Here is a 23,954-nt window from a genome sequence, read left to right on the forward strand (position 1 = left end):
CCTATTAAAAACATTTCTAGGGGCTCTTGTTATGTTTATTTTCTAGAACATAACCTATCTTTGAAGTGGTATATTAGTTTTTAAAAAGTCATTCCCAAGCTGAATAATTAAACTGAAAACAAAAGCTATTCTCAGAGTGTATTCCACATATAAAGCTATGCACATGATGCTTTGATTCAAATAATATTCTTATAAAACTTTGTTATTGTTTGAGGTCTATATTCAGAATGGCAACTTTTGTTTTTGATGATTATTCCATCCTGAAACAATTTCCCCCCTGCCCAATTAAAGCAGAATTAGGAGCACATTTATATCTGATGAGACTTAAACTTCTCAACTGCCTGCTTCAGAAATGTAGATCTTTAGTGCTTGTGTTCATTTTGTCTCTTTGTGGAAGGCTTAAAAGAAAACAGAATCAATTCCCTTAAGTTCTTCTGTAAGAGGAGGGTTGCTTTTGTTGCTTTGATTTTAGAATGTTGTGCATTTTTTATTGGTTGTAGAATTTAAAAAGCCATAGTCTCATCTGGTTTTTTCTGCTATATTCTTATACTGTAAATCACATAATGCCTTCCAATCTAAAGTAAAATGCCCAAATGCAAAATATCATTTTGAAATGGATTTATAATTACAGTTGATAGAAAGATTTCCAGGGTGTAAGAAAACTATCCAATGGTTTGATTAATGTGCCACAGACTGTTAAAAAATATATTCATGCATTTGAGACAGTAAATTCCCGGATATAGACACACACTCATGCTATTTTAGATCTCTTTCTGACTTTTTTCAAGAGGCTGTTTTAGCTAATGTAACAGCTGGCTAGGTTATTGCTTCCACACTATAACCCATAATGCAAAAGCAGCTCTTTTCCAAACACTGAAGAGCAACTCAAGTTGTTTGCATATCTTCTTTAGGTGACTTTCCTATAACTTTGTGACCATTGGTGTCATACTATTTGGGAAAAATCTTCATTAAATCAAGACAACTGCACTTATTAAATTTCTCTCATATAGAGAATTATAGGAAAATTACAGTAGCTGATTTGAGCTCATCCTCATTAAGTACTTACAGTAAATTTTATAATTCATTTTAGAAAATGAATGCAAACTACAAAAATGGAGTTGTATAATTAAACATCAAATAGTCTAAGTAATAAAAGTCATAGATTAATTGTCTCTCAGTTCTTGTCAGATCCTTTAAATACTGTCTCACAACCTGAGCATTGGTTCTTTCATCGGAAGAGTGTCTATCCTTAAAGTTGGGAAATTTCAGTTCCTTTGGGGCACCAATCAACTGTAAAAAGTAATTGGCATCTTCTTCCAAAGTTTCGAATTTCCCTACAAAATCATAGTTGATCAAACACGGATAGCAGAGTTTGCTGACCTTTTCCCAGTGAATGTCCATTCCTACTGGACGGTGAGAATCCAGCAAATAGTGGACAAACTCTTTGAATCTGACTCCAGATCCATTAATTAATGCTTCTTCACAGACATTTGGTCGGTATTTCTTTATAATTGCCTTTCCGAATACTGGATGGTAATAACTATTGGGGTGCTCAAATTTGTCCCTAAACGCTGACACTAATCTTTCCATGGGATCACGAACAAATACAGCTTTGGTGTAGGTATTTAGACGGGTATGTATCCCTCTTATGTCAAAGCTATCTAGTTTCTTCAAATGCTTGCCATAGTGGACAGCATCATGGGAGATGTTGTATGCAGAGGGAGCCAATCCATTGAGTACCATCAGAACTCTTTTCCAGTTGGAACAGCCAGCTTTTGGCACCTCACAGTATAAGATTTTGTGTTTATCTTCTACATAGATTCTGGATACCATATGAAAAAGATGTGATTGAGGATGACTCACTCCACCGAATTTCCTGCAAAACTCCTGAAGGAACGACCTGCGTTTCTCTTGCGTCTCATCAGTTTTCTTCCATTTATTGTCATTGACTAAAGTTTTGTTTAAAGGGTGAATGTCTATTGGCCAATTCATTTTGCTAAACTCCTTGAAAAGAGTCTTAGTTCCTTGATGTTTTTCAACTCTCTTATTTGTTAGGAACCCTGTGGTCTTACTCAAAGCTTGATTCCCTTCTTGTGAGTGACTCGTCTTTGTTAAGACCCCAGTAGGACTCTCTGGGTTGAGTAGAATATTTTCCTTTTTTTCCTTCAGATCCTTAGGCAGGTGAAACTTGAGATTCTGCAAATAGAGAAGGAGAAATGTTGAGAGCACATTCACATGTGTGGGTATACTAGAAAAGGAACTTAACATATTTGTTTTAAAATACTACCAAGGAGAACATATTTCACATATGCTGCCAGAACAATTTAGCATTTCAATTTAGCAATATTCATTTTGTAGTCAGCTTTTTCACAGAACATGTAACAATGAAAAATGGTATCCACAGGATAGAGAGGAGAGGGCCCTTGATTTTTGTCCTCACTATGCCTGTAATGAAATAGAACGTAACTCAATCATTCCATGTGCTGTGACTCTTGAGATATTAATGATTGTATTATCTTCATTACTGCTTTAGTTAATGCATCTGGATAGAGATACAAAATGGTGCTGTTTTTGGATTGAAATTTTTGTGGTTTGTGGGACACTTTGTAATGCACAGAGTAGTTCAAAGTCATAAATTGCAACTTAAAATTGTAGCAAGGCTAATTATACAATCCTGATAACCAATTTGGTTTTCTAAGTGCTTGCAAAAAAGTCATGTATTTTATCCATTGGAAAATGTTTCATTTTTCTAAATTAGTTAATTACAATAATTTAAAAACTATAATTATAATGTCATAGAATCTCATTCATGTCTGAGACCTTCCCTCTTTCCCAAGTGAAGAATGACTAAGGAATCCAGAAAAGTCTATTTGATGTCCTGCTCCACAAAATTGAATCAAGAATAGAATAAAAATGTAGTTTTCTTGCCAGAAGGATGAATCAGACCATTTACCATGTACTCTTCTCCTGACTACATTCTTCTACAACTCTCTCAGTGACTGGGTAAAGGAAGGTAAGAAAAATGGAATTTACAAGGTGGCAACCTAGGATGGGCATAAAAATGGTAAGGACTTTGGCTTTTACTCTAGGTCAACTAGAGTCTTTGGAGTCTTTGGAGGGTTCTTAGCAGAAAAGTAGCGTGATTTCACTTAGACATGGAAAGAATAGTTGTGGAGAGGACTGGACTGGAGATCCACATGTAGGGTTGCTAGCATGTTATTGGAAAAATTAATGAATAAATGCTGTGCTGTGGGAATAATGGATGACTCACTAGCCTAAAGGTAAGAATGGTGAGAAAAGTTCTCTGGGAGATATGCATATATGATCATATGTGTGTGTATATGTGTATATTTATACATATAATATATGATATATAATATATATGTATTTAAACCATTGTATCTCCAGAGTCTAGAATGGTCTATAGCCTATGATAGTTGCTCTCAAATATTTGTGAAATCAATGAAATTAGGTCTTCAAGAATGATTAAGCATTTTCTAGCTTATTGAGCAAAAGAACAGAGGAAGGAAGCACTGTGAATGGAGCCACACCCAGACATCATGGTCCTCCTATCAGCTCAACTTGAAGGGGCTGCTTCTTTCAAGTGCAAGAGGACTGTGTGAATAACCCCTGATCACCATATACCAACATCTATTGCCTCATAAAAAAAGCTACCCCAAGACTTCCACACCATTAGACCATGTACTTGGAGCTTCAGTTCTAAAAACATTAGTCTTCTGTCTTTTCCAGAGACCGCCAGGATGACTTTGAAGCCCTGTATTTTTCCTTACTTTGATCAGTGATTTGCAGTCCATAAAGTTGTCACTGATAATATGTTATTAATATAACATATGAAAATATAAAATTCCACTGTAGGTTTGAAAAAAAATCATAGGATTATTGGTAGACACACATGGAAAGTACTTGACATAGGCCTAAAATAAAACTACCACATTTCTACTATTACTTCTACTATTACCACTATAAGTAGTAATTGTTATTATTGTTTAGTTTTCATAATAATAATATTTTATCCCAGTGACCTCGTGAATTTCAAGGTTCCCCAGTTGTCCATTACTATCCAGACTATATATAGTTCATGTGTCTGTACATATGTCCTCATCAGTTCTCTTCTCTGCCCCACAAACAAAATAACAAAATCAGCTCTTCAGGGTGCCCTCTGAACCTTCTGCTTTGTGACCATCAACTTTCTCTTTAATCTCCAGAGACTTCTGGAATGTTTGTTTCTCAAGACTTTCTCTAAATGAAACCTGGCTGGCTCCCAAGACTCTGCTACCCTTGCACTTTCTTAAGTAGGTGAAACTTCACTTCCTTGAACTACTCCTTTCTCTCACCAGAAGACAGAGCGATTTCCTTGCAACCTGTGGTTGCTTCCAGGACATCATGCAGGAAAACCTCTTGCTTCTGTGAAACATGTGCATCCTACATTCCCTCCTCCTCCTCCTCATGCCGTCTTCTGTCTTTACCACTGATCCCTCCTTTTTATGCACTCTAACTTCTAACGCAGACATTGCTTCTTAATCCCTATTCTTATTACCTTCAGAGACCCCGAAATCCACAAACTCTCAGTTCCTTGACCATCTCATTTTAATTTTTTTGTTAATTAGCTTGATTTAATCATAACACATTCTATACATCTATCAAAACATCACATTTTATCCCATAAATTTGTGCAAGTATGATTTGTCAATTTAAAAAAATTGATGTTGCAAAAATTTTCTCAAAGTGCTGCCTTAGTCAATACCTAAAGTTACAATGAATAAAAGTGTTGCTATCATCTATAAAATAGTTTAAAAAGGAAAAAAGCTAACTTGTTAAAATCATTTAGCTTATCAAGATAAGTAAACTTATGAAAATAACTAATTTTATTCTATAGTTAACACAAAGGCATTTACATTTTCTGGGATTCTATTATTTGATAACAAAATAAAGTACTGCTTTTCCAGATTCCTTAACACAAGCTGCTAAAATACCTGTAACCATTTTAATTACAGTTATTTTATTTTTATGTTTTCTTACTTTTTTAAATTATAAAGATGTGGGGTACAATTCAGGGTTAGGTATACAAACATTGATTATGCAGGTACCCTTCTTGATGAGGTATGCCCCTCCCTCCCCTAGCTGTTTCCCTCAACTGCCAACCCCACCCCCCTCCCCTGACAGTTTCCCACTACTGCCAATCCCTTTCTTATAGTATTATAATAGTTCAGGGTCCGCTTATGAGTGAGAACATATGGAACTCTGTTCTTTGTTTCTGTGATAGATCACTGAGTATGACCATCTCATTTTTAACAGAGGAATTCTCCACTTCCCATAAACTTTGGCCATCACCAGAGCCTGTTTCACCCCTATGGTCTCTGACCATCCTTGCTCATTGTTATTTCCTGTTTTGCAATTCTTTGACCACTTTTCACTGTGTTATCCAGGCTCTTAAGCAGCTAGCATGAGTGGTTCTTCTTTCTTTAGCACTGTTAGAAAGTCATCTCCATAGAAAGTCTTTTTTTTCCCACTCTAAGTTACGTTTTCCCCCAGATTCTTTCCCACAGCATCGTGCTTGTTTTCCTTATTGCCTTATTTTCCCCAATGTGAAATGATTTCTTTATTCTCTTGTTTTTTCTACCCCATTCCACTGCTGTTGCACTAGAATATAACTGCAGAAAAGTCTTATCTTTCTTGTTCTCTGGTGCTTAGCTCAGTGCCTAGTACATAGAAGAAGATCAGTAACCAGTTCCTGAATGTGTAAATGTGGTTATGATTTAACGGTGGGCTTCCAAAAAATTGTTTTCCGACCTTTTTGAAGAAAATTGTGTTCATGGAAAGGTCAAGGTTAACGTAGATAAACAATTGACCAATTCTTGTTAAGGTGCTGAAAATCTGTGTTTAAGCAAGTTTTTGGCAGAAGAGAAAACAAAATAGGCACATGTGAAGCCACTCATGCTAAAGTAGGTGTGGAGGCTTAGGGCATTACCTGCCTGCCAAATCAGATTGCAAAGTCACTCATTACTGTCTTGGAACTCTGGAGAGCTTGCCAGCAGTCTGGATTCTCAGACTTTTCTAAGTATACACTGAATCAGAATCTCAAGTGTGAGGCTTCTGACTAATTTCAACAGTATCCCCAGGTGTTCCAGTGACAGTGGTAGTATTTGGGGACCACTTAACTACAGTATAACAAAGTAAAAAAAAAATTAGGAGACAGGCCCTGAAGAGGTTCTTTGATCTTATCTAGAGCATAAAGACACCAAATGTGGTAGACTTGAATATTTTAGTAAGAAGAGAACAAACTTGGACGGAGGGTAGGAATATATAAGCCTTAAGATGGACCAGATAGAATATCTTTTCCATTTATCCTTTTCCTTTGCTGGAATTCCATGTCCCCCTGCCCCAGCAACTTTCTTTCTCTCTCTCTCTCTTTATTGCTCTCTCCCTCTCTCTCTCTTTCTTTCTTTGAGTTGGAGTCTCACTCTGTTGCCCAGGCTGGAATGCAGTGGCCCACTCATGGCCACGCTGCTAGGCTCAGGCAATCCTTTTGCCTCAGCCTTCCAAGTAGCTGAGATTATAGGTATGAACCATCATGCCCAGCTAATTTTTTGATTTATTGTAGAGACAAGTCTCACCAAGTTGCCCAGGCTGGTCTCCAGTCCCTGAGCTCAGGTAATCCTCTCGCCTCTGCCTCCCAAAGTACTGGGATTGCAGGCATGAGCCACCACACTGGGCCCCAAGCAACTTTCTAATGACTAGTTTAGATGGTGAGATAACTGCATGATAGAAAGATTTGTCATTCTTTATAAATTAGACTTCAAGCTCATTTTAGTTTATTTTTTCGAGTTTCTTTTTAATTTTCATATTTTTGTAGAGGTAAAGTCTCATTATGTTGCCCAGGTTGGTCTTGAACTCTAGGCCTCAAGTTGTCCTCCTATAGAGCTGGAATTACAGGTGTGAACCACCACACCCAGCCTCCTTTTAGTTTATTGAGTGTTAGTCAGTTTCCTCTACTGTGATCAAATTTAGATATGGGAAAAGAGTAAATTATCTTATGTTAATAGTACCAGCACCCATTAGGCCTCTTGGATAGTCACCAGACCTTCTCTCAGGGCCCTTGATCTCATTGTCACTCACCTTTTAAAATCTGTTTTTAGGAGTGGTGACATCTCTCCCCAACCTTATCCAAATCCATTTCCTTCTAGTCACAGCAAAGAATTTCCATGACTAAGGGGTTTGGATTATTAAAATTAAAGCTAATGACATTTCAAATTTGAGGTTTATATCAACAGATTCTCATCACCATCATCATTATGACAACAACAATGACAATAATAAAAAGAGTAAAATCTTTCATCTCCATTTTCTTTTGGACACTTCATTCTGATTGTCCCTAAAGCACATAGAAAGCCAGATGTATCCTTATCCCTCCACAAGTGACTCCTTCAGTGCTCTTTTCCATTTTGAAACTTTGGTCACCCACTCACAAAATCTGAGAGGTGCTTTAACAAGGGGAAAGTAATTGGCTATTTTACATATCATAGGCCTTTGTCTTTTATCTTTTAAAATGTATTGCCTCTTAATTGGATAGTCTTTATCCTCCTAATTAATCTCCTTGCAAATAATTACCAAATTACTCTTCCCAAACATTTTATTTTTTATGCCTTGACATTTTGAACTGGGTACACTAGATATCAGCCAAGGTTGCCATTACTTGGCTGGCATTTGCAGCCTGGTGTTGCTAAATCTCTTTTCCCTTTGTTTTCTGCTGCTTGCTTGACATCATGCCCTGTCCTGTATTTCCTTCTGTGTGGGTTCTTGACATCCGCGACTCATAATCTTCCCTTTTTCTTCAGACTTTCTAAATCTAGTTCCTAATTTCTCCATGAAAACAACCACGTCTCCAGTAAGTGATTCTACTCCCTTAGAAATGATTGTAGCACTTAGTCTGTACCACGTGTGAGGAAAGTAATTTTATTCCTTCATACATCATTATTTGACTTTTTTGTTGGAAAAACTCTTTTAGCCACAGCTAAATTATAAGCTATGACAGAAAGCAATAGTTTTTCACAATCACCTTTAAAGAGTGGATATTGCATAGCTAGTTGAAAAATATGTAACGAGTATCCAAAGAAGTCTAGTGGAAAAATATCTATGCGATATTCATTAACTATGTAATAAGTTTAAAAGCCTATCTGTGTCACAGATCCTCGACACTTAAATGAATTGCTCTCCCTTTCTCCCCATCCAAGTTGTTGAATGCCTACTATACATCAGGTCCTGTGTAAGATGCCAGGGATGGTGTGGTGGAAAAGACAAGTGTGGTCCTTGCCCACGTGGAGCTGATAGTCTGATAGGGAAAAGAATGTTAAGTCAGTAAATGCGCAATTAATTATCGATTTCATAGTGGCAAAGGCTCTAGCAACATGCAGCCAGACGTGAGAGAGCAGAAATGGGAGTCCAAGATATGAAGAAAAGACTGGCCCAGTTTATGAGAAAAGACTGGCCTGTTTATCACTTTTAAAATTTTATTCTAGGTAGTTGTTATAGTTAGTTGCTTAAGTGACTATCTTTCTAGTTTATTTTAACTTTGTTACATTCAGTGTGCATTCTTACAACTCTAACCTCCACTAGTATCTAGAACAGTATCTTGCATTAACATTTGTTTGAATTTTTGAAGTGAAGAAGAACACTGTCCTAATACTGCTTATTCAGTCAACTAACTCACATTGGTTTTATACTGTTGATAAGTGTTGTACTTTTATAATACTTCATCTGCTTTGTGGGGTTGATGGAAACTATATAACTTAGAGACTTTGATCATGCATTCATTCAACACACATGTATTGAACTACTACTGTACGTTGTTTTAGGCATTATGTAAACAAGGATCATATGGATAAAATCTGTGGTCCCTCAAGGAACCCAAAGTTTAATTGGGTTGATAAAAATAAGCAGTTTATGAAGAAACATGATAATTGCTGTAATAAAAGGATGCATTGGACATTTGGGGAATGGAGAAAAAAGAGTGCTTACATTTTCTGAAAATTTTGAAGGGCAAATTTTACAAAGGAGGTAATGCCTGAGATAAGTCTGGGAGGGTAACAGGGAAGCTGCCAGGTGGACGAGCCAGGATGAGAAGGGCTGTGCATGCTGGCATTGAGAATCCACTTGGGAGACCAGATTCAGATGAGAGGGGGTGGCAGGCAGGGCTGGGGAGCATTCTAGGAGGGCCTGGGCTGATATGAAGAGTTTGAACTTTACTGTAAAGGTGATGGGGATATTCAACAAGGCAGTGACAGATTCAGGACTCGAAATGAACATCCTAGTAGCTGAGGGGAGGTCTGCCTGGGGGAATGGGATCTTTAGAAGATGATTATGACTATCCATCAGGAATTATTATTATTATTATTATTATTTGAGTCGGGGTCTCACTCTGTAGCCCAGGCTGGAGTGCAATGGTATGATCACAGCTCATTGCATCCTCCACTTCCTGGGCTCAGACAATCCTTTCGCTTTAACCTCTCAGGTAGCTGGGACTACAGGCATGTGTTACCAAGCTTGGCTAAATTTTTTTGCTTCTTTTTAGAGATGAGGTCTTGCTATGTTGCCAGTCTCAAACTCCTGGGCTCAAGCAATTCTCTCACCTTGGCTTCCCAAGGTTGTCTCTTGTCATTGATTAGATTAATGATGGAGTCCATAGGACATTTGAAAGTTAGTCCTTTCTGGGGATACAAGTCAGTGTGTCTCTCTTTGATCCCTCCATGCCAGAGATGCTCCTCTCAATCTTGATTCAAGGGCTTCAGAAGCTGATGGCATACTTGTGAGAGGGATGAAGACAGACCACATTTCCAACAGACCCTGGGACAACTGGGAAGAGTGTAATTATTCAGTGCTCATATCCAGTGTCATGCACCCCATAACCTTTATCCTCATGTTCCACCCTTCCATCTTCAGTTATTCATTGAGCACAAGTTTCCTGAGTACTATCTCTATGCTGGGTGCTGGGCTGCATGCTGGTGGTATAGCTAGTGAGACAGATTTGGTCCCCAATCTTATGGGGCAGCCCAGGGGTCAGAGTAAGGGAGTGAAATACAGATAAGAAAATCAAGAATCATACTTATGGCAGATGATAAGACAGAGGAAAAAAAATATGATGTTAGGAGAACAAAGAAGGAATGCCTCATTCTGGTTTGGAGGTGAGGGAGGGTTTCTGGGAGAAAGTGTGGGCCACACAAAATCATTCCTATTTCCTGTCTTCGTGACCGATTTTTTCTTTCTTCCCTCCATCTTGTTTGCCTAGTTAACGGACTGGGGCATGGAGCAAGCTGATTTAATCACTGCATCAACCCAAAGAAGCGATACAGATAGCTCATTTCATTAGACGAAGGACTTGCAGCTTAGAGAAATTTACATGCCCAAGTTAACACAGCTATTTCCAGAGCTGTGTCTCAAACCTCTGTTTTAACCATGTATAGCTTTTTTACAGCTGCTTCACTTATTAAGTAATCTATTCCTTATTTAGTGCCCATGAAATGAACTAGTGTCAAGGAAGTACTAGGCATATGCCTGTTACAAGAAAGCATGGCAGGTTAGAACCTGGATTTTTTAGTAAGACAGAATTGGTTATATGTCCCTGTTCTGCTGTTTTCTATCTGGGTAACCCTGGTTAACCTATTTTGTTTTTCTAAGCTTCAGCTTCCTTGTCTGTAAAATGGAGCTATCCACCTTGTAGGATAGTTGGATTATGGGCAATGCATGTGTAGATTTCTTAACACAAATGTGTTTTCTATATATATTAGGTATTTTTTATTGATTTAGTCAATGAATATTTATTAATTGAGCAATTTCTGTGTGACAAGCATTTTTAGGTAAATAATAGCTTTTTCCTCTTTTTGTTTTTTATTCCTGTCTCTTCTTCCTTCTCTCTCAAAATACTTAGAAAAGTTAGATGTTCAACAGCAATAAAAATGAGTGAAAGAAAAGAGAAGGATGAAGACATCTGAGAGACAGGAAGGAAAAAGACCAATTGAAATAGAGGCAAAGGTGACAAAAGAAAACAGAAGAAAAGAAAGCACAATTATGGGTCATAAGAAAGAATAGTAAACACTGGAAAATGGAGGGTAAAGAGAAAAACTAGTGAGTTTTAGTCTTCTCCAAGCTATGATCTTCAAAACATTTAAGCTGCTTAAACACAAAATAGCTGTTTCTATAGTGAATCTATTCAAGTTAATCTATCAAGTTAATTTCTATGGTCACCTTGAATATAAGGGTTAAAATTATTTTATTTGCTGGTTGTTTCAATATTGGATTTAATTCCTATTTTTCCCCTTGAAGTCAAACAAGCTTAAAATATGAGGACTGAGGATGGAACACAATGTGAATGTCAAGGGGAAGTTTCTGTTGAAAATAGTGCTGTTCTCTGGTTTGACAAGACCATCAGAAGCTGAAAACAGATACAACCTTAATGTATATAAGTAGATAAGGCTTTTCCCCAGGGGGTACAATATGCTTTTATAGATTTATCATTCTATCTTCCTTCCAAGTTTTGTAGAAAAAAATGAGGTTATTCTTTTGTTTTCAAATTTACAGATAAATAAATTGAGATAGACGTGTAATCACTTGCCCAAGGTCACTCTTTAAAGGCAATGGCGAAGTCAGGACTACAGTCTAGTTCTCTAATTCCAAGTCAGTAAACTTTATTTTTCAGAACATCTTGCTTTTTTTAAAGGAACTCAAAGCTTTAGTGAGCAGCTGCAACTTGATCAATGACATGCATTCAGAATGTTTGGTCTTTACTATTTCTTTCCTTGGTTGTGTCTGTTCATGTTAAATGTGGATGGGAATGGCAAAATCCAGTCATATTTGGCATAAAAGATATAGAATAAGAGGGTGTTTGACAAATAGGATTTCACTGGAATTTTAGATATGTAATAATTCAGCATATGACTCTTTAATGTTAATCTCCATGTGTTTAGTTTTCTAAAGTTAATATTGGCCAGCCAGCCCCTCTGTCCCTTGCATTTCAGATGAATGTCAACAATAATGTATGTATCTGAGAGCATCCAGGAGGGGAAGAGAAGTAGCACCCTGACTCCAACACCTTGTTCTTGGTGTAGGTCTAGGTGCTAGGCAGAGTATCCAGGAGTATGGTGGGGAAGAAGGAACCAGCTGCTCTGAGTTGTAATACCAAAGTGTAAAGCTTTATTTTGGGGGGATGAAGGGAAGTGTTACAGGCATGGATTAGCAAGCAAAATATTTTCACAAGCAAAGGGGAGAGTCCATTAGTTGACGCTGGAATTGACTAGGGTACATTAGGAGGTCAGAGGGTGGGCATAGACATGGGCCATCCCTGGAGGACGAAGTTGGGATGTTTCCCTGGAATGGATACCAGAGGTACGAGAAAGAAGAGTGCAGGAGTCTAATGTGAGGCCAGGAGCATGGTGGCTGGGTAGATTCACAAAGTTTGAAGAACATTGACTTTTGAATCAGTTGAACCAGGTTCTCCACCTATTAGCTGGGTGATTTTAAGAGAGTATCATCATTTGTGGTTCCCTTGTAGCAGGCTCTGAGTCAGGGAGTTGAGTGCAAGTCATTAATTTGGAGTTGATGCCAGGAAGCACAGGTAAGAGAGAGTAGGGAAGGGAGATGGTGAAGGGAAGGCATAGAACACAGAGAGAATTAGCGAGCAAGTTAGCATAGGGGGAACAGGAACTGAGTTCTACTGAGGAACCCTCAGAGCCAATGTAGAACAGGTACCCCAGGGGTATTCTTTCAGATCCTATCTGCTGTGGTTGATGGCTTCTGGAGGAGCAGTCTGGTGGTTCCAGCCTGCTTTACAGGCAGGCAAGGTGGACCTGCTCAGGCAGAGTCGCAGGTTTGGGCAGTCAGCTGGAAGCGTAGCCAGAGTGAAAGGGAATGTTAAGAGATGAAGGAATATGGAGTGGCACAGCCAGCACTGCTACAGAGAGTCCATCAACATTCCTGAGTCTCTGTTTTCTTTTTAAAGCGAGAAACCTAGTAACTATTCTTGGACATGTTGATCCCAAACAGTGTCTTACCATAGTAAGAGATCCCAGTTCTGTCTTGCCATTGTTACTCTCTCTTTGGAAGTGTCCATGATCATGGTATGTGTTTGTGTTTACACATATAAAATAAGCCTGAGAAGAGGGACACCATATAACTAGATGGAACCATGGTCCTATTGAGCTGACATAGACTACATGGATTTATAAGAATTCTCTTGTTCAGAGAAGGCAGTCATAAGACCTAGCACCAATTTTGGATGGCATCCCTCTTTGGACCCTTTTACCAAGAGCCATGCCAAAAACTTAGCCCTCTGAGTCTTGCACTTTGATGTTGGGAAAAGATGTCTTTTTGAGTTAATTAGATAACTGCATTTATACAGTGCTTAGAACAGTGCCCAACATATAGTAGTTTTCTCTCAAATGCTAATGCATCCTGTCTCTGTTCCTTTCTTTTGTTAATTTTAATTTTAATTTTATTTTATTTATTTTTATGTGAGGTACAATTCAGAGTTAGGCATACAAATGTTCATTATGTAGGTACCCTTGTTGATGGGATGTGCCGCTTGCTCACCTGGCAGTTTCCCTCAACTGCCAATCCCACCCCCACTCCCCTGGCAATTTCCCACTACTTCCAATCCCTTTCTTATAGTATTATGATAATTGTTTAAGGTCCTCTTATGAGTCTTTGTTCCTTTCTTTTATGATTTTCCTTCAACATTAGGCATATCATCCATCATGCTGCCTTCCCAACTTCAGGTTGAAGTGACCATGGCAACAGGACCTGTGCACATAAGCAGGAATGGGACAGACACAAATTCAGTTAAGGGTGGGCATCTGACCCAAGCACACCTTATTCATAAGTCAGCTGGAAACCAATGGGGCCTGGAGTAAGACACACTGCCCAAGTAGGTAGAGAGTAACTAGTTAAATCAATGTGGGCTCTACATGGGAAAAAAAGAAAAACTTGGCCAATTTTTGGTAAAGAAAGGGAGAGAAGCAGAATGGAAAGAGTCTAAGAGAACAGCAGGGTCAAGACAATGATGGATCTGGGGGCTACATTATGAGCGAGAGCCCAATCCCGGGAAGTGTCATATGCCTAGGGCCCCCCACCCCCACATCATCTGCTAGTTCAAAGCTGCTTAAGCCCTGGGAGTCGCAATGCCAAGTGTGAGAGCAATAGGGACATGGGCAGGAATGCATTCCATTTGCCTCATTTAGTTATGCATTTGCTAGCCCCAGATCAGATTTGCCTGTGTCAGCACCTTTGAGTGACATACATGCCCCACTGGCTTGTGTCGCCTGCATATTTGACAACTCAGCCCTACTCAAGGCAGCTCCCCAAAGCCTGGCCAAACCCTCAGTGGAGAGCAGGCAGCTCACACTTTGGTGCTTCCACGGGTTACCTGGGCCCTGAGTTAGGGTTGCCTGTGGTACCCTGCCATGGGGATCCTAATGACCATGCTGAGTGGGGTTTCTTTTTAGGATTTCAGTCTAAGAAAGAGTGCAAAGAAAGAATATAGGGCATAAAATAACAGCAAAGCAGGACAGAAAGAAAGAAGGGAGGCAAGAACATTGTCATATGACAGAGTCGGAATGAACAGAGCTCTAGTGGAACAAAGTGGGGTCAAATGGATGTCTTCAAGGTGTTATATATGAATGCATTCAGGTGAATTTTATCAGTTTTATTTTTGGAATATTACTTCATTAATGCTAAGTTTTAAAACTTTTGAGGGTTTTTCAAAATTGGCTATCTCTCCTGAAAACAATTGTACTTGAATTCAAGATGTCAGTAAAATGACTGCTTCATTGGAAGTAGCCATGGAAGCATCCATGGCAATGGTCTTTCCTTTTGTTCTCTCTCTTTGCAAAGGCAGGAATGAGCTGCACTGATTTTCATCTCTTGACCTGAGGACAAGAGTCTTCCGTGTCTGTACAACTTAATTCCCTAGAGCTGGTATAGAAAGGGCTCCTCCTGGCAGTGGAGGATCACAGAGGGGTGCCTGCCACCTGCAGCCCAGGCTTGGTAAGAGCAATTGCACAACTGGTGGAGGGAAGGGGACTGGGGACACTCCAACCTTTTCTGTTGCTTTCTGTAGGCAGAGTCCAAGTCCCGGGAAGCAGAATATAGCAGGGTCCCATTCTTCCCCCACACATTATCCACTAGTCTAAAGCCACTTAGACTCTGGAAACATCAATGCCAGCTGCAGGAGCAGCAGTGACCTGGCAGGAGACCAGGGGTGACATCCAACTACAATGCTTTTTTATACTGAGACAGTGATGAAAAGGAGTTTACTTAATCTTGTCGAGAAACATAGACATCATAAAGCAAGCAAGCATAATTCTCTAAACGTCTTTCAGACACTAGGTCACCACCCTCTTTCCTCACTATAATTCTGTAATCTGCTTCTTGGAGGGAACAAGTACCTTGCTCAGAAATAACATCACAGTGTATTAACTCCATCTACTTTCCCACACAGGGAGAACAGATTGTCACAGAATGGAAAGGAAGTCTCAGGCTCCCTACAGTGAATTTTCCTAGGACCTCCCATCACTGTAGGCCACTAGTAACAAACCTCTAGCCAGGGGTCCTCAAACTTTTAAAACAGGGGGCCAGTTCACTGTCCCTCAGATCGTTGGAGGGGTGGAGTATAGTTTAAAAAAAAAAAAGGAATTTGTTCATAGTTTTTAAAAGTTTGAGGACCTCTGAATCTAGCCAGTACTGTAACAGGATGAAAGTGTATGAATTTTAGTGCCATCCATCTGCAAAAACCAAAGAAAAGATTTGTGCTTCTGGATCAATTCACAGACCCTGGGGAAGACCCTCTTGCCTTACCTGTGACTTCTGAACCTATATTGAGATTCCCAAATCCAGACCATGTGTTCTGAGTAAAGGGTTGTATTTATATCAGTTGCCAAGGAAAGCCCATTTGTCTGTCTTGACTCCTGCCAGGACTCCACTTTCCTTAAGTTAAAGGAGAGCTCCCGAAGCAAGGGCGTAGAGAGAGGATGTGTGGTAAGAGTGGATGTGTGGATGAGTATCGACTGAGTGCTTCATGTGTGCCTAGTGCTGCATAAACATAATTGAATTAATCCTCTCTCTGGCTCTTTCAGGCAGTGAGGACTGTATCTCCATGAAACTTGTGCAACGTCCTATAACTGGCCACTACTAGAACTGGGATGAAAATGAAGCCTTGTCCAACTTCAAAAATCTTGTTTCTCACTACATCACACATGTGGCTTTCAGTGTCATCACATTTGTAACTACAAGAGTGTTTCCTTACTTTTAGATCTAAGTGAATACAATTCTTCATACTGAGCTACCTTGAGGTGGACAAATATACCTGAGTCAATTCTAATTAGACTGGACAGCAGACATTCAAGCTTCTCTTCTCCAGTTTGAAGAGTATCTGTTGGGTACCAAGAACTGATGCTCTACTACCGAACAATCCCAAATACTTGGTATGGCCAAGGTACTGGGATCTTGCTCCTAGAAAACCATGATGTAAGCTAGCCAGGCCTGGACTTTGAGACTCTCCTCACGTAGCATAAGCTACATAGAGATTGTGATCATCTGCTCAGCTTTTATACCAGCCTTGGGACAAAACTCTTCATCTTAATGTTCTCCTCCACACTACTATAAGAAGCACATATCTCCAGACTTGGTGGTTGCAGAGTGATGATGCCTTCACTCCATCCGTGTTGACCTTTCAAGAAAAATAGATTTTAAATTTTGACATTTCATCAGTTTCAAATCTGGAAGATCATATGATAACATGTGAGCACTTGTGAGCTGTGTGTGAACTGGATCAGGGATGAAAGGAAGCAAGTTGAAGGAATCATTCAACCCCTAATAAACTCCCAGGAACCAGAGAACCTGGGCCCATGACTTTTAATCTCTGAGAAACTAGCTCAGTGGTGCCATCTCCATGGTGATTTGTACATTGAGGAGAAACTTCTATTTCCTGCCACCAGTAAAAGACCATCTGAGTATTCAGTTGCAGCATCTTCTAAATCCCCAGTCTCATCAGAAGCATTGTCTTCTCTGGGCCCTAGTAGAGAACTCATCTATAGCAAAGTCTTGTCTCCATATCATAGGTAGTAATGTATCAGATGGTTGACCAGAAAGATGGAAGCAGAAAGTTTTCATGCACTGCATTTTGTTTGGTTTCTCTGGGGCTATATCACCCTTCAGGCAGTTGTCTTCAAAGTCACTGGTTAGCCATGTTCCCCTACCTCCATTCAGACACTTGTCTGAGCCTTCGTCAAGGTATTTCTGGTTGCCAGCCCTGCACTGGTTCAGAATGAGGATAGTCGTGGGGTTCTACAGGTGCCTACAACCCTTGAGAGCATAGGCGGGTTGTGAGACGTATTCCATATCTACTTCAGCCCAGCAACTTGGGAAGTAGGAGGAGGATAGCTCCAAAGACTAGACTTAGTACATTTTTTTTTTTTTTTTTTTATTTAGAATCTCATTCTGTCACGCAGGAATGCAGTGGCATGCTCACAGCTACCACAGCATCGACCTGCTGGGCTCAGATGATCCTTCTGCCTCAGCCTGACTTAGTACATTTTTAACCCTTGTTTGTGCTTGCAACTGTCAGTGAAACTTAAATCAGTACTTTTCTACCAAATCGACCCCACTCACTGGAATTTTTCACCTAGTTGAAAAATTTGGGATCACTGAATCATCCTCTCATCTGTAAATTAAAGATAATGATGCCTACATAATGGGGTTGTGAAATATGAATATGCAGTGCCTGACATGTAGTATGTACTTATTAATGTGACTTTTAACCACAGCTTTTGCATTTCTACCAAGAGTGTCACCTTTCTGCAGCAGCCCTGGGAACCTGGTGCTAATTCTTGTCTTAGACTGTACATTCCTTTCCTATATTTAGACACCAGACTCTATTAATTTCCCCTGAAATGTTCATTTCAACTATCAATGTTTTGTGTAGACACTTTTTGTTTTCATGCCTAGACTATAGTTGCAGCTGAAAGAATTATGTAATACATTCATCCAAGAAGTATTTGTTGAGCACCTAATATGTGAACTATTTTCTGGAGTTGCAGCTAGAAGGGCAAACAACTGACAAGGCTCTGTGCTCATGGTTCCTACATTCACCTGGTGAAGACAGATGACAAGTTAAAAAATAAATGGACAAGAAACATTTAGGTGGTGCCAAGTGTAATGCAAATACTAAAAAAGGTGATGAGATGAAGCATAAGTGTGAGAGGTAGCATGGGGAGGCTGCATTAAATAGATGTTCAGGGAAGATCTATCTGAGGAGAAGCTACCAGAACTGGGATCTGAATGACAACAAGGAACCCACGATCTGGGAGTGGAACCTTTCACACATGGGCAGTGAGTACAAAGGGCCCTAGCATGGGAATGAGCCCAGCCAGGTGGAAGGATAGAGACCTGGCCAGTATGGTTGCCCCATGAGTGAGAACCACCTAGTGACACAAGATGAAATTAAAGAGGAGCGTGGGACCACATCCTGTAGGAACATCAGATCAAGGTAAGGACTCTGCATTTTAGTGGGGGTGTAATCTGAGCCACTGGAGGTCTTAGATGAGGGGTGAAGGGGAATAACATAAAGGGATTTACATTTTCTAAAGCTCACTCTGTTGGTCATGTGGAAAATGGACTTGGGGGTGGTAGGAGAGGAAGCAGGAGGAAGTCAGAGTAGCTTGGAGAGAGATTGCTGGCTGGTACTGGTGAAGCAACAGGAAAAGACAGGATATAGTTTTGAGAACAATTCCATACTAATTTTCCAGTGGTCATCTTCAAACCCAAAAATGTTCAGTGGCACCATGTTATACCTATTTCCTGCTGAGCCAATCTAAATAACTAGTTTTCAGAGCCTTCCATGATCCTTCCCCGACCACTGTAGCTTTCACTGATTGTTGACTTGTCCAAACTTTCACATTATCTATACTGTATAGTTACTAAGCAGGCTAGTAATAACACACACCAGTGTTTCGGGTCTGTTAGTCTTTTCTTTCAAGATAGAAAACCCTTTTAGAACATGCACTGTGCTGGCCCTTTCTTCCACATCCTCTACAGCCCTTGGCACAGCTCCCTGTACACAGGGCACGTGTTGAAATTGCTTATTGATTGATTAAAAGCATATATCACTGGCATTTGTCTCTTCAGTATTTCTCTTGTATGAAGAAGGGTGATTATCTGTCAATATTCATTGCATCATTGAACCAATATGCAGTGCATTAATCATCTCTGAGATAACCAGATGAGGCTTTATTGTAATCTCCTTCTATTTTGCTGAGATAATTTCACTTGCTTTGGAGTTTATGAGGCCATAAGTGGCTCCCATCTGTTGATGAACATATTTCTAAGAGTCATTTAGTCTCAAGTATGGAATACTTGAGGGGAAGTTAAATTGTAACTTTTATATTAAGTGTCATCTTAGTAACAGAACCAAAATTGGAAGCATGTGTTCAATTTTGGTCTTTCATTTTCAAAGCTTTAGGTCAGGCAAAGAATTAATTTCATTTGTTTACAAAGTAGATTATGCCTAATAAAATCTATTTTGTTTATGGTCACATTTTAATCAATCCATTGCTTTAGAAAATGAGAGAAATCTGATTGGTTAATCATTCAACATAGTAAATTACATTATTCCACATCCACAGAACATTGGCCTAATTGAATTATCCAGTAATAGTATAATGAAAATATTCCCTTTTATACATTTTGAGCAAGTCACATACCAGTGATGAAACAGTGAAGAATCTTGTTTATTCTACACTTGTTTGATGATCAACCACAGAATATAACATAAGACTTCAGTGGATAATAACATTTTCCACTTTAAGGATAATGAAGACAAGGTAGCTTTTACTGGATCCTCACTGGTACTCTGAATTTTCACTATTTGTCTATATTCCTTTTCTCTTGAAGAAATTTGTTTCTTGATAAGTGCTACTTTATAAAATAAAGCTTAAATAACATTGGTTTCAACTGATGCATAGTAAAAGGGATAACTATAGTTACTTTCTCTGAAGAGAGGTAGAAAACTCTCTGATGTGCTTTCTGTCACACCTGAGGTTCTGACGAGCACTAGATAGCATCACCTCAGCAAAATGCAGATACACACAAGTCTACACAAAATATCAGGGAAATCCATTGATAGATACAGCGGGAATATTCCTGAGGGGATCTAGATCATATATGTAACACAGATTTTACAGAATTGGCCCGGGATTCATGATCACTGTTAGTTAAATCACAACTGTTTATATTAACAAGCAACTTTTATCCAAAATGACGACCATCTCTTTCACACAATTCCAGAAGATATCAAGTTTCCACTTGAGTCCTCCATTCAGTTCTTTATCATGAGAAGAAAAAATAATATGGGTAAAATAGTTTAAAGGTAGACAAAAAAAACTGTGTTTTAGAATGTATATTCAAACACAATGAGACATGGGCTATGGCACATTTTGATGACAACTTTAATCCAAGAAGTGAATGACTATCTACACAGAGGTGTTTGAGTTATTGAATACTGAATGGCTTCTGCTAATTGTGCTGTTTGCTAAAAGATATTGGCGACTGATTTTTGTTCCTATGTGTTGAGAGAAAATCCCAAATGATGGTACTGACCACTTTACTAATAAGATATGCTAAACTGAAAAATTTCAGTTATTCAGTTCATCTTCTGGTACAGATGCTAGCAAGTAGAGAGATATAGGACTAGAAAAACTCAAAAGAGAAAACAAAAAGGAAGAGAAACAGAGTGACTAGAAAATTATTTGTGGAAGAGGTTTCACTTCACTGGCATATTGGATGACAGCATCTTAGGTGATGTGGTTCATTTGCATTAGATGGCAAATTAACTATTTTCATTCTTTTCCATAAATGCTACATTTTCAGTACAGAGTTTCAGTATCCTGCATTTTCTCACATGAGTATACATACAATGACCCTGTTATTCTAACAATGAAGAGTGTATAAGATAGTTCTTAGAAGTAAGGTACTTTTCTGAAAAATAAAAGAACAAGAGAACATTTTATCGTGATGAGAATAAAGGTTTCTACCTCAGTTCTCATTTTATGTCCATGATATTTTGTCTGGTTTCGGCTGAGGAAAATTGCCAATGGGCAACAGATTATCCCAATGTATACCAACGTATACTGTTCTCCCCCCCAACCCCAGTTTTTAATCTCTTTTCAGGTGACAAATAGTTTTCTCCTAGACCAGATTCACTTGATTTTTCACTTATTTAATTAAAAAAGTAATTTAATGCTCAACAGGAACCCTAGAGTAGATGTATGCTCATCTTAATTGTTAAAACACTTTGAAAAAAGACATACCACAGCATAAGTATCTGTATTTCAGGATCTCATAACACACTTTCAGTATTCGTGTCAAAATTGGGGTGCTGGCTGGTCATAGTGGTACATAACTGTAGTCCCAGCACTTGTGGGAGGCCAAAGAGAGAGGTTCGCTTGAGCCCAGGAGTTGAAGACTAGCTCGGGCAACCTTGTATCTACAAAAATTAAAAAACAAAAAATAGCCGGGTGTGGTGGCACAAGCCTGAAGTCCCAGCTGTTAGGGAGATTGGGGCAGAAGGATTGCCTGAGCCCAGAAGGTTGAGGCTGTGGCGAACTGTGATTTTGCCACTGCTCTTCAGCCTGGACAATTGAGTGAGATTCTGATTCAAAAACAAAATGGGGTGCTGATTAGGGAGGTCATAAGTGGAATTATTTGATTAATGGCACAACTTCCAGAGGTGAGAGTACAGCATCACGGTGAAGAGAAAGTGTGTCAGAATGAGATGCACTTGGATTCACATTCAAGCTCTGCCACTCACCAGCTGTGAGCCTTTAAGTAAAGGCATTACAAGCAGTATAGAATAGTATCTGTTGCTCACACTGTAGAGTTGGATTGCTTGATTCACTGGTGGTGTGGCCACCCACCACATGTGCGATCTTGGATGAACTACTTAGCCTCACTAAGGCAAATTTCTTGATTTGTACCTACTTCACAGGGTCACTGCTGTGACATTTAAATGAGATACTTATATGTAAAATTTAACATAATGCTTATCGAGCACTTAGTAATGATGCTCTTATTATTATGAATTTAGTGCTAAATATTGCAATACCTGGAAAAATTACTATACCTGACTTTAGGCCTGAGTTTCTAACTGTATAAAATAGAGATTAAAATCCTTATCCACACAGGGCTGTTGTGACAAATAAATGAGAGATGAGGGCATTGAGTGACTAGTACAACGATTGGTGGCTATTATTCTGAAGCATTCTGAGTGCTTGAGTGAGAACTATTTGCATATTTGATTGCAAATAACTCTCACAGTGTGTATTCCATTTTCTTCTTGATGGTCATGCTTATAAAACATCGCTTATAAAACATCGGATGGTCATTTTCTCACCCCTCCTGTCAATTTATGAGGGGGGACACGCCAAAAAAATGGAATTGTCTTTTGGAGGGCAGACTGCTTGTAGTACAGGCTTCCCCGCTAGGTATGTGTTCAAAGAACCCATTGTCATCAGTGTACCAGTTGGCATTGTTGTGAAAGGCTGCATTCAGCTTCAGTGAATTTTTTTTTTTTTTGAGTTGGAGTCTCACTCCGTTGCCCAGGCTGGAGTACAGTGGCATACTCACGGCCACTGCAACCTCAACCTGCTGGGCTCCAGTGATCCTTCCGCCTCAGCCTTCAAAGTAGCTGGAACTACAGGTGTGTGCTACCATGCCTGGCTAATTTTTGATTTATCGTAGAGACGAGGTCTCGCTAAGTTGCCCCGGCTGTTCTCGAATCCTCAGGCTCAGGCAATCCACTCGCCTTGGCCTCCCAAAGTGCTGGGATTACAGGCTGAGCCACCGAGCCCAGCCTCAGTGAATTTTTTTTTTTTTGAGATTCTTTCAGTGTGTTTGCCCATTTCATGATGGGTGATTTGCAAGCGCACCTGCCCACACCATGCTGAGTGTTCAGCAGTTTTTGGCCAAATACGGCATGACCCCCATGCTCCATCCTCCCTATTCATCTGACCTTGCCCCAAGAGATTGTTGTTTGTTTGTTTTCCTGGATGAAAAAAAGTCCTCAAAGGAAAACATTTTGCTTATGTGGAAGAGGTGAAACAAAAAACAGCAGAAGCACTAAATGACATCAAAATTGACAAGTTCAAAAACTTTTTAGCAGTGGAAAAAGCATTTCAACAGATGTATTCATCAAATGAGAAGTACTTTGAAGGTGACTGAAGTTTACACATGTAAGAATACACAGTTTTCCATAAAAAATTATGGTCTTTTGGGTTCTCTCTCATATATATCTTTCCACAGATACCCTCACACAGTATTTTAACTTTCTTGGTTTCCGATTAAAGAGGTGAGGCCCAGCCCTTCCACGGTGACACCTAAGTATTTTCTAGGTCTGAAGCCATTTGCTCTTTAATAAAGGCCATCTTTTGTAAATTCTTCTTTGTTAACCACCAGCAGCGTCACCACTTTTTTATCCTTTCAGTCATGCTTTCAAGTGATTTATTTGGAAATTGAATAGCTTTTCTAAAAGCACAACTTCCAATTCTGAAGTTAATCTTAAAAGAAAATTAGGGGGATATGGGATCTTTACTGGCTCCATTAGTGCTGAGCCTACAAAGAGAAACTATCTTTAAGTCAAAATTGTCTCTTAAGTGCATGGCCATTTTGATAAGAATAGTGCAGGGTAATGCAATACTACTTTAAATTTAGAAGTTCAAAAGATCACGCTATGCGGAAAAGGCATCAGTGAATGGCACTGCCATACTTGTATTCAGGGAAAAAAATCAGGGGTCCAAGTCTTGCAAGCAATATGGATGTGAACTTAAAGGTAAACTTAAGATCTGGAATCCCTGCCCTTCCATTCTTTCATTCCCCTGACTGTGTGATCATTATTCATA

General features: G+C 39.3%; 1 protein-coding gene across 1 annotated transcript in view; it reads right to left on the reverse strand.

The window, feature by feature from the left end:
• Positions 1-457: 457 nt before the first annotated feature.
• Positions 458-23,954, reverse strand: part of CHST9 (carbohydrate sulfotransferase 9) — a 123,667-nt gene continuing 100,170 nt past the window's right edge. Inside the window, exon 3 of the mRNA XM_021718898.1 lies at positions 458-2,196. Within this exon, the coding sequence (XP_021574573.1) occupies positions 1,105-2,196 (1,092 nt within the window). The 3' untranslated portion in view covers positions 458-1,104. The remainder of the gene's footprint in view (positions 2,197-23,954) is intronic.

The sequence above is a fragment of the Carlito syrichta genome, unplaced genomic scaffold, assembly GCF_000164805.1.
Source record: "Carlito syrichta isolate Samal-C Ts95f unplaced genomic scaffold, Tarsius_syrichta-2.0.1 Scaffold313984, whole genome shotgun sequence".
NCBI classification, from domain to species: domain Eukaryota; kingdom Metazoa; phylum Chordata; class Mammalia; order Primates; family Tarsiidae; genus Carlito; species Carlito syrichta.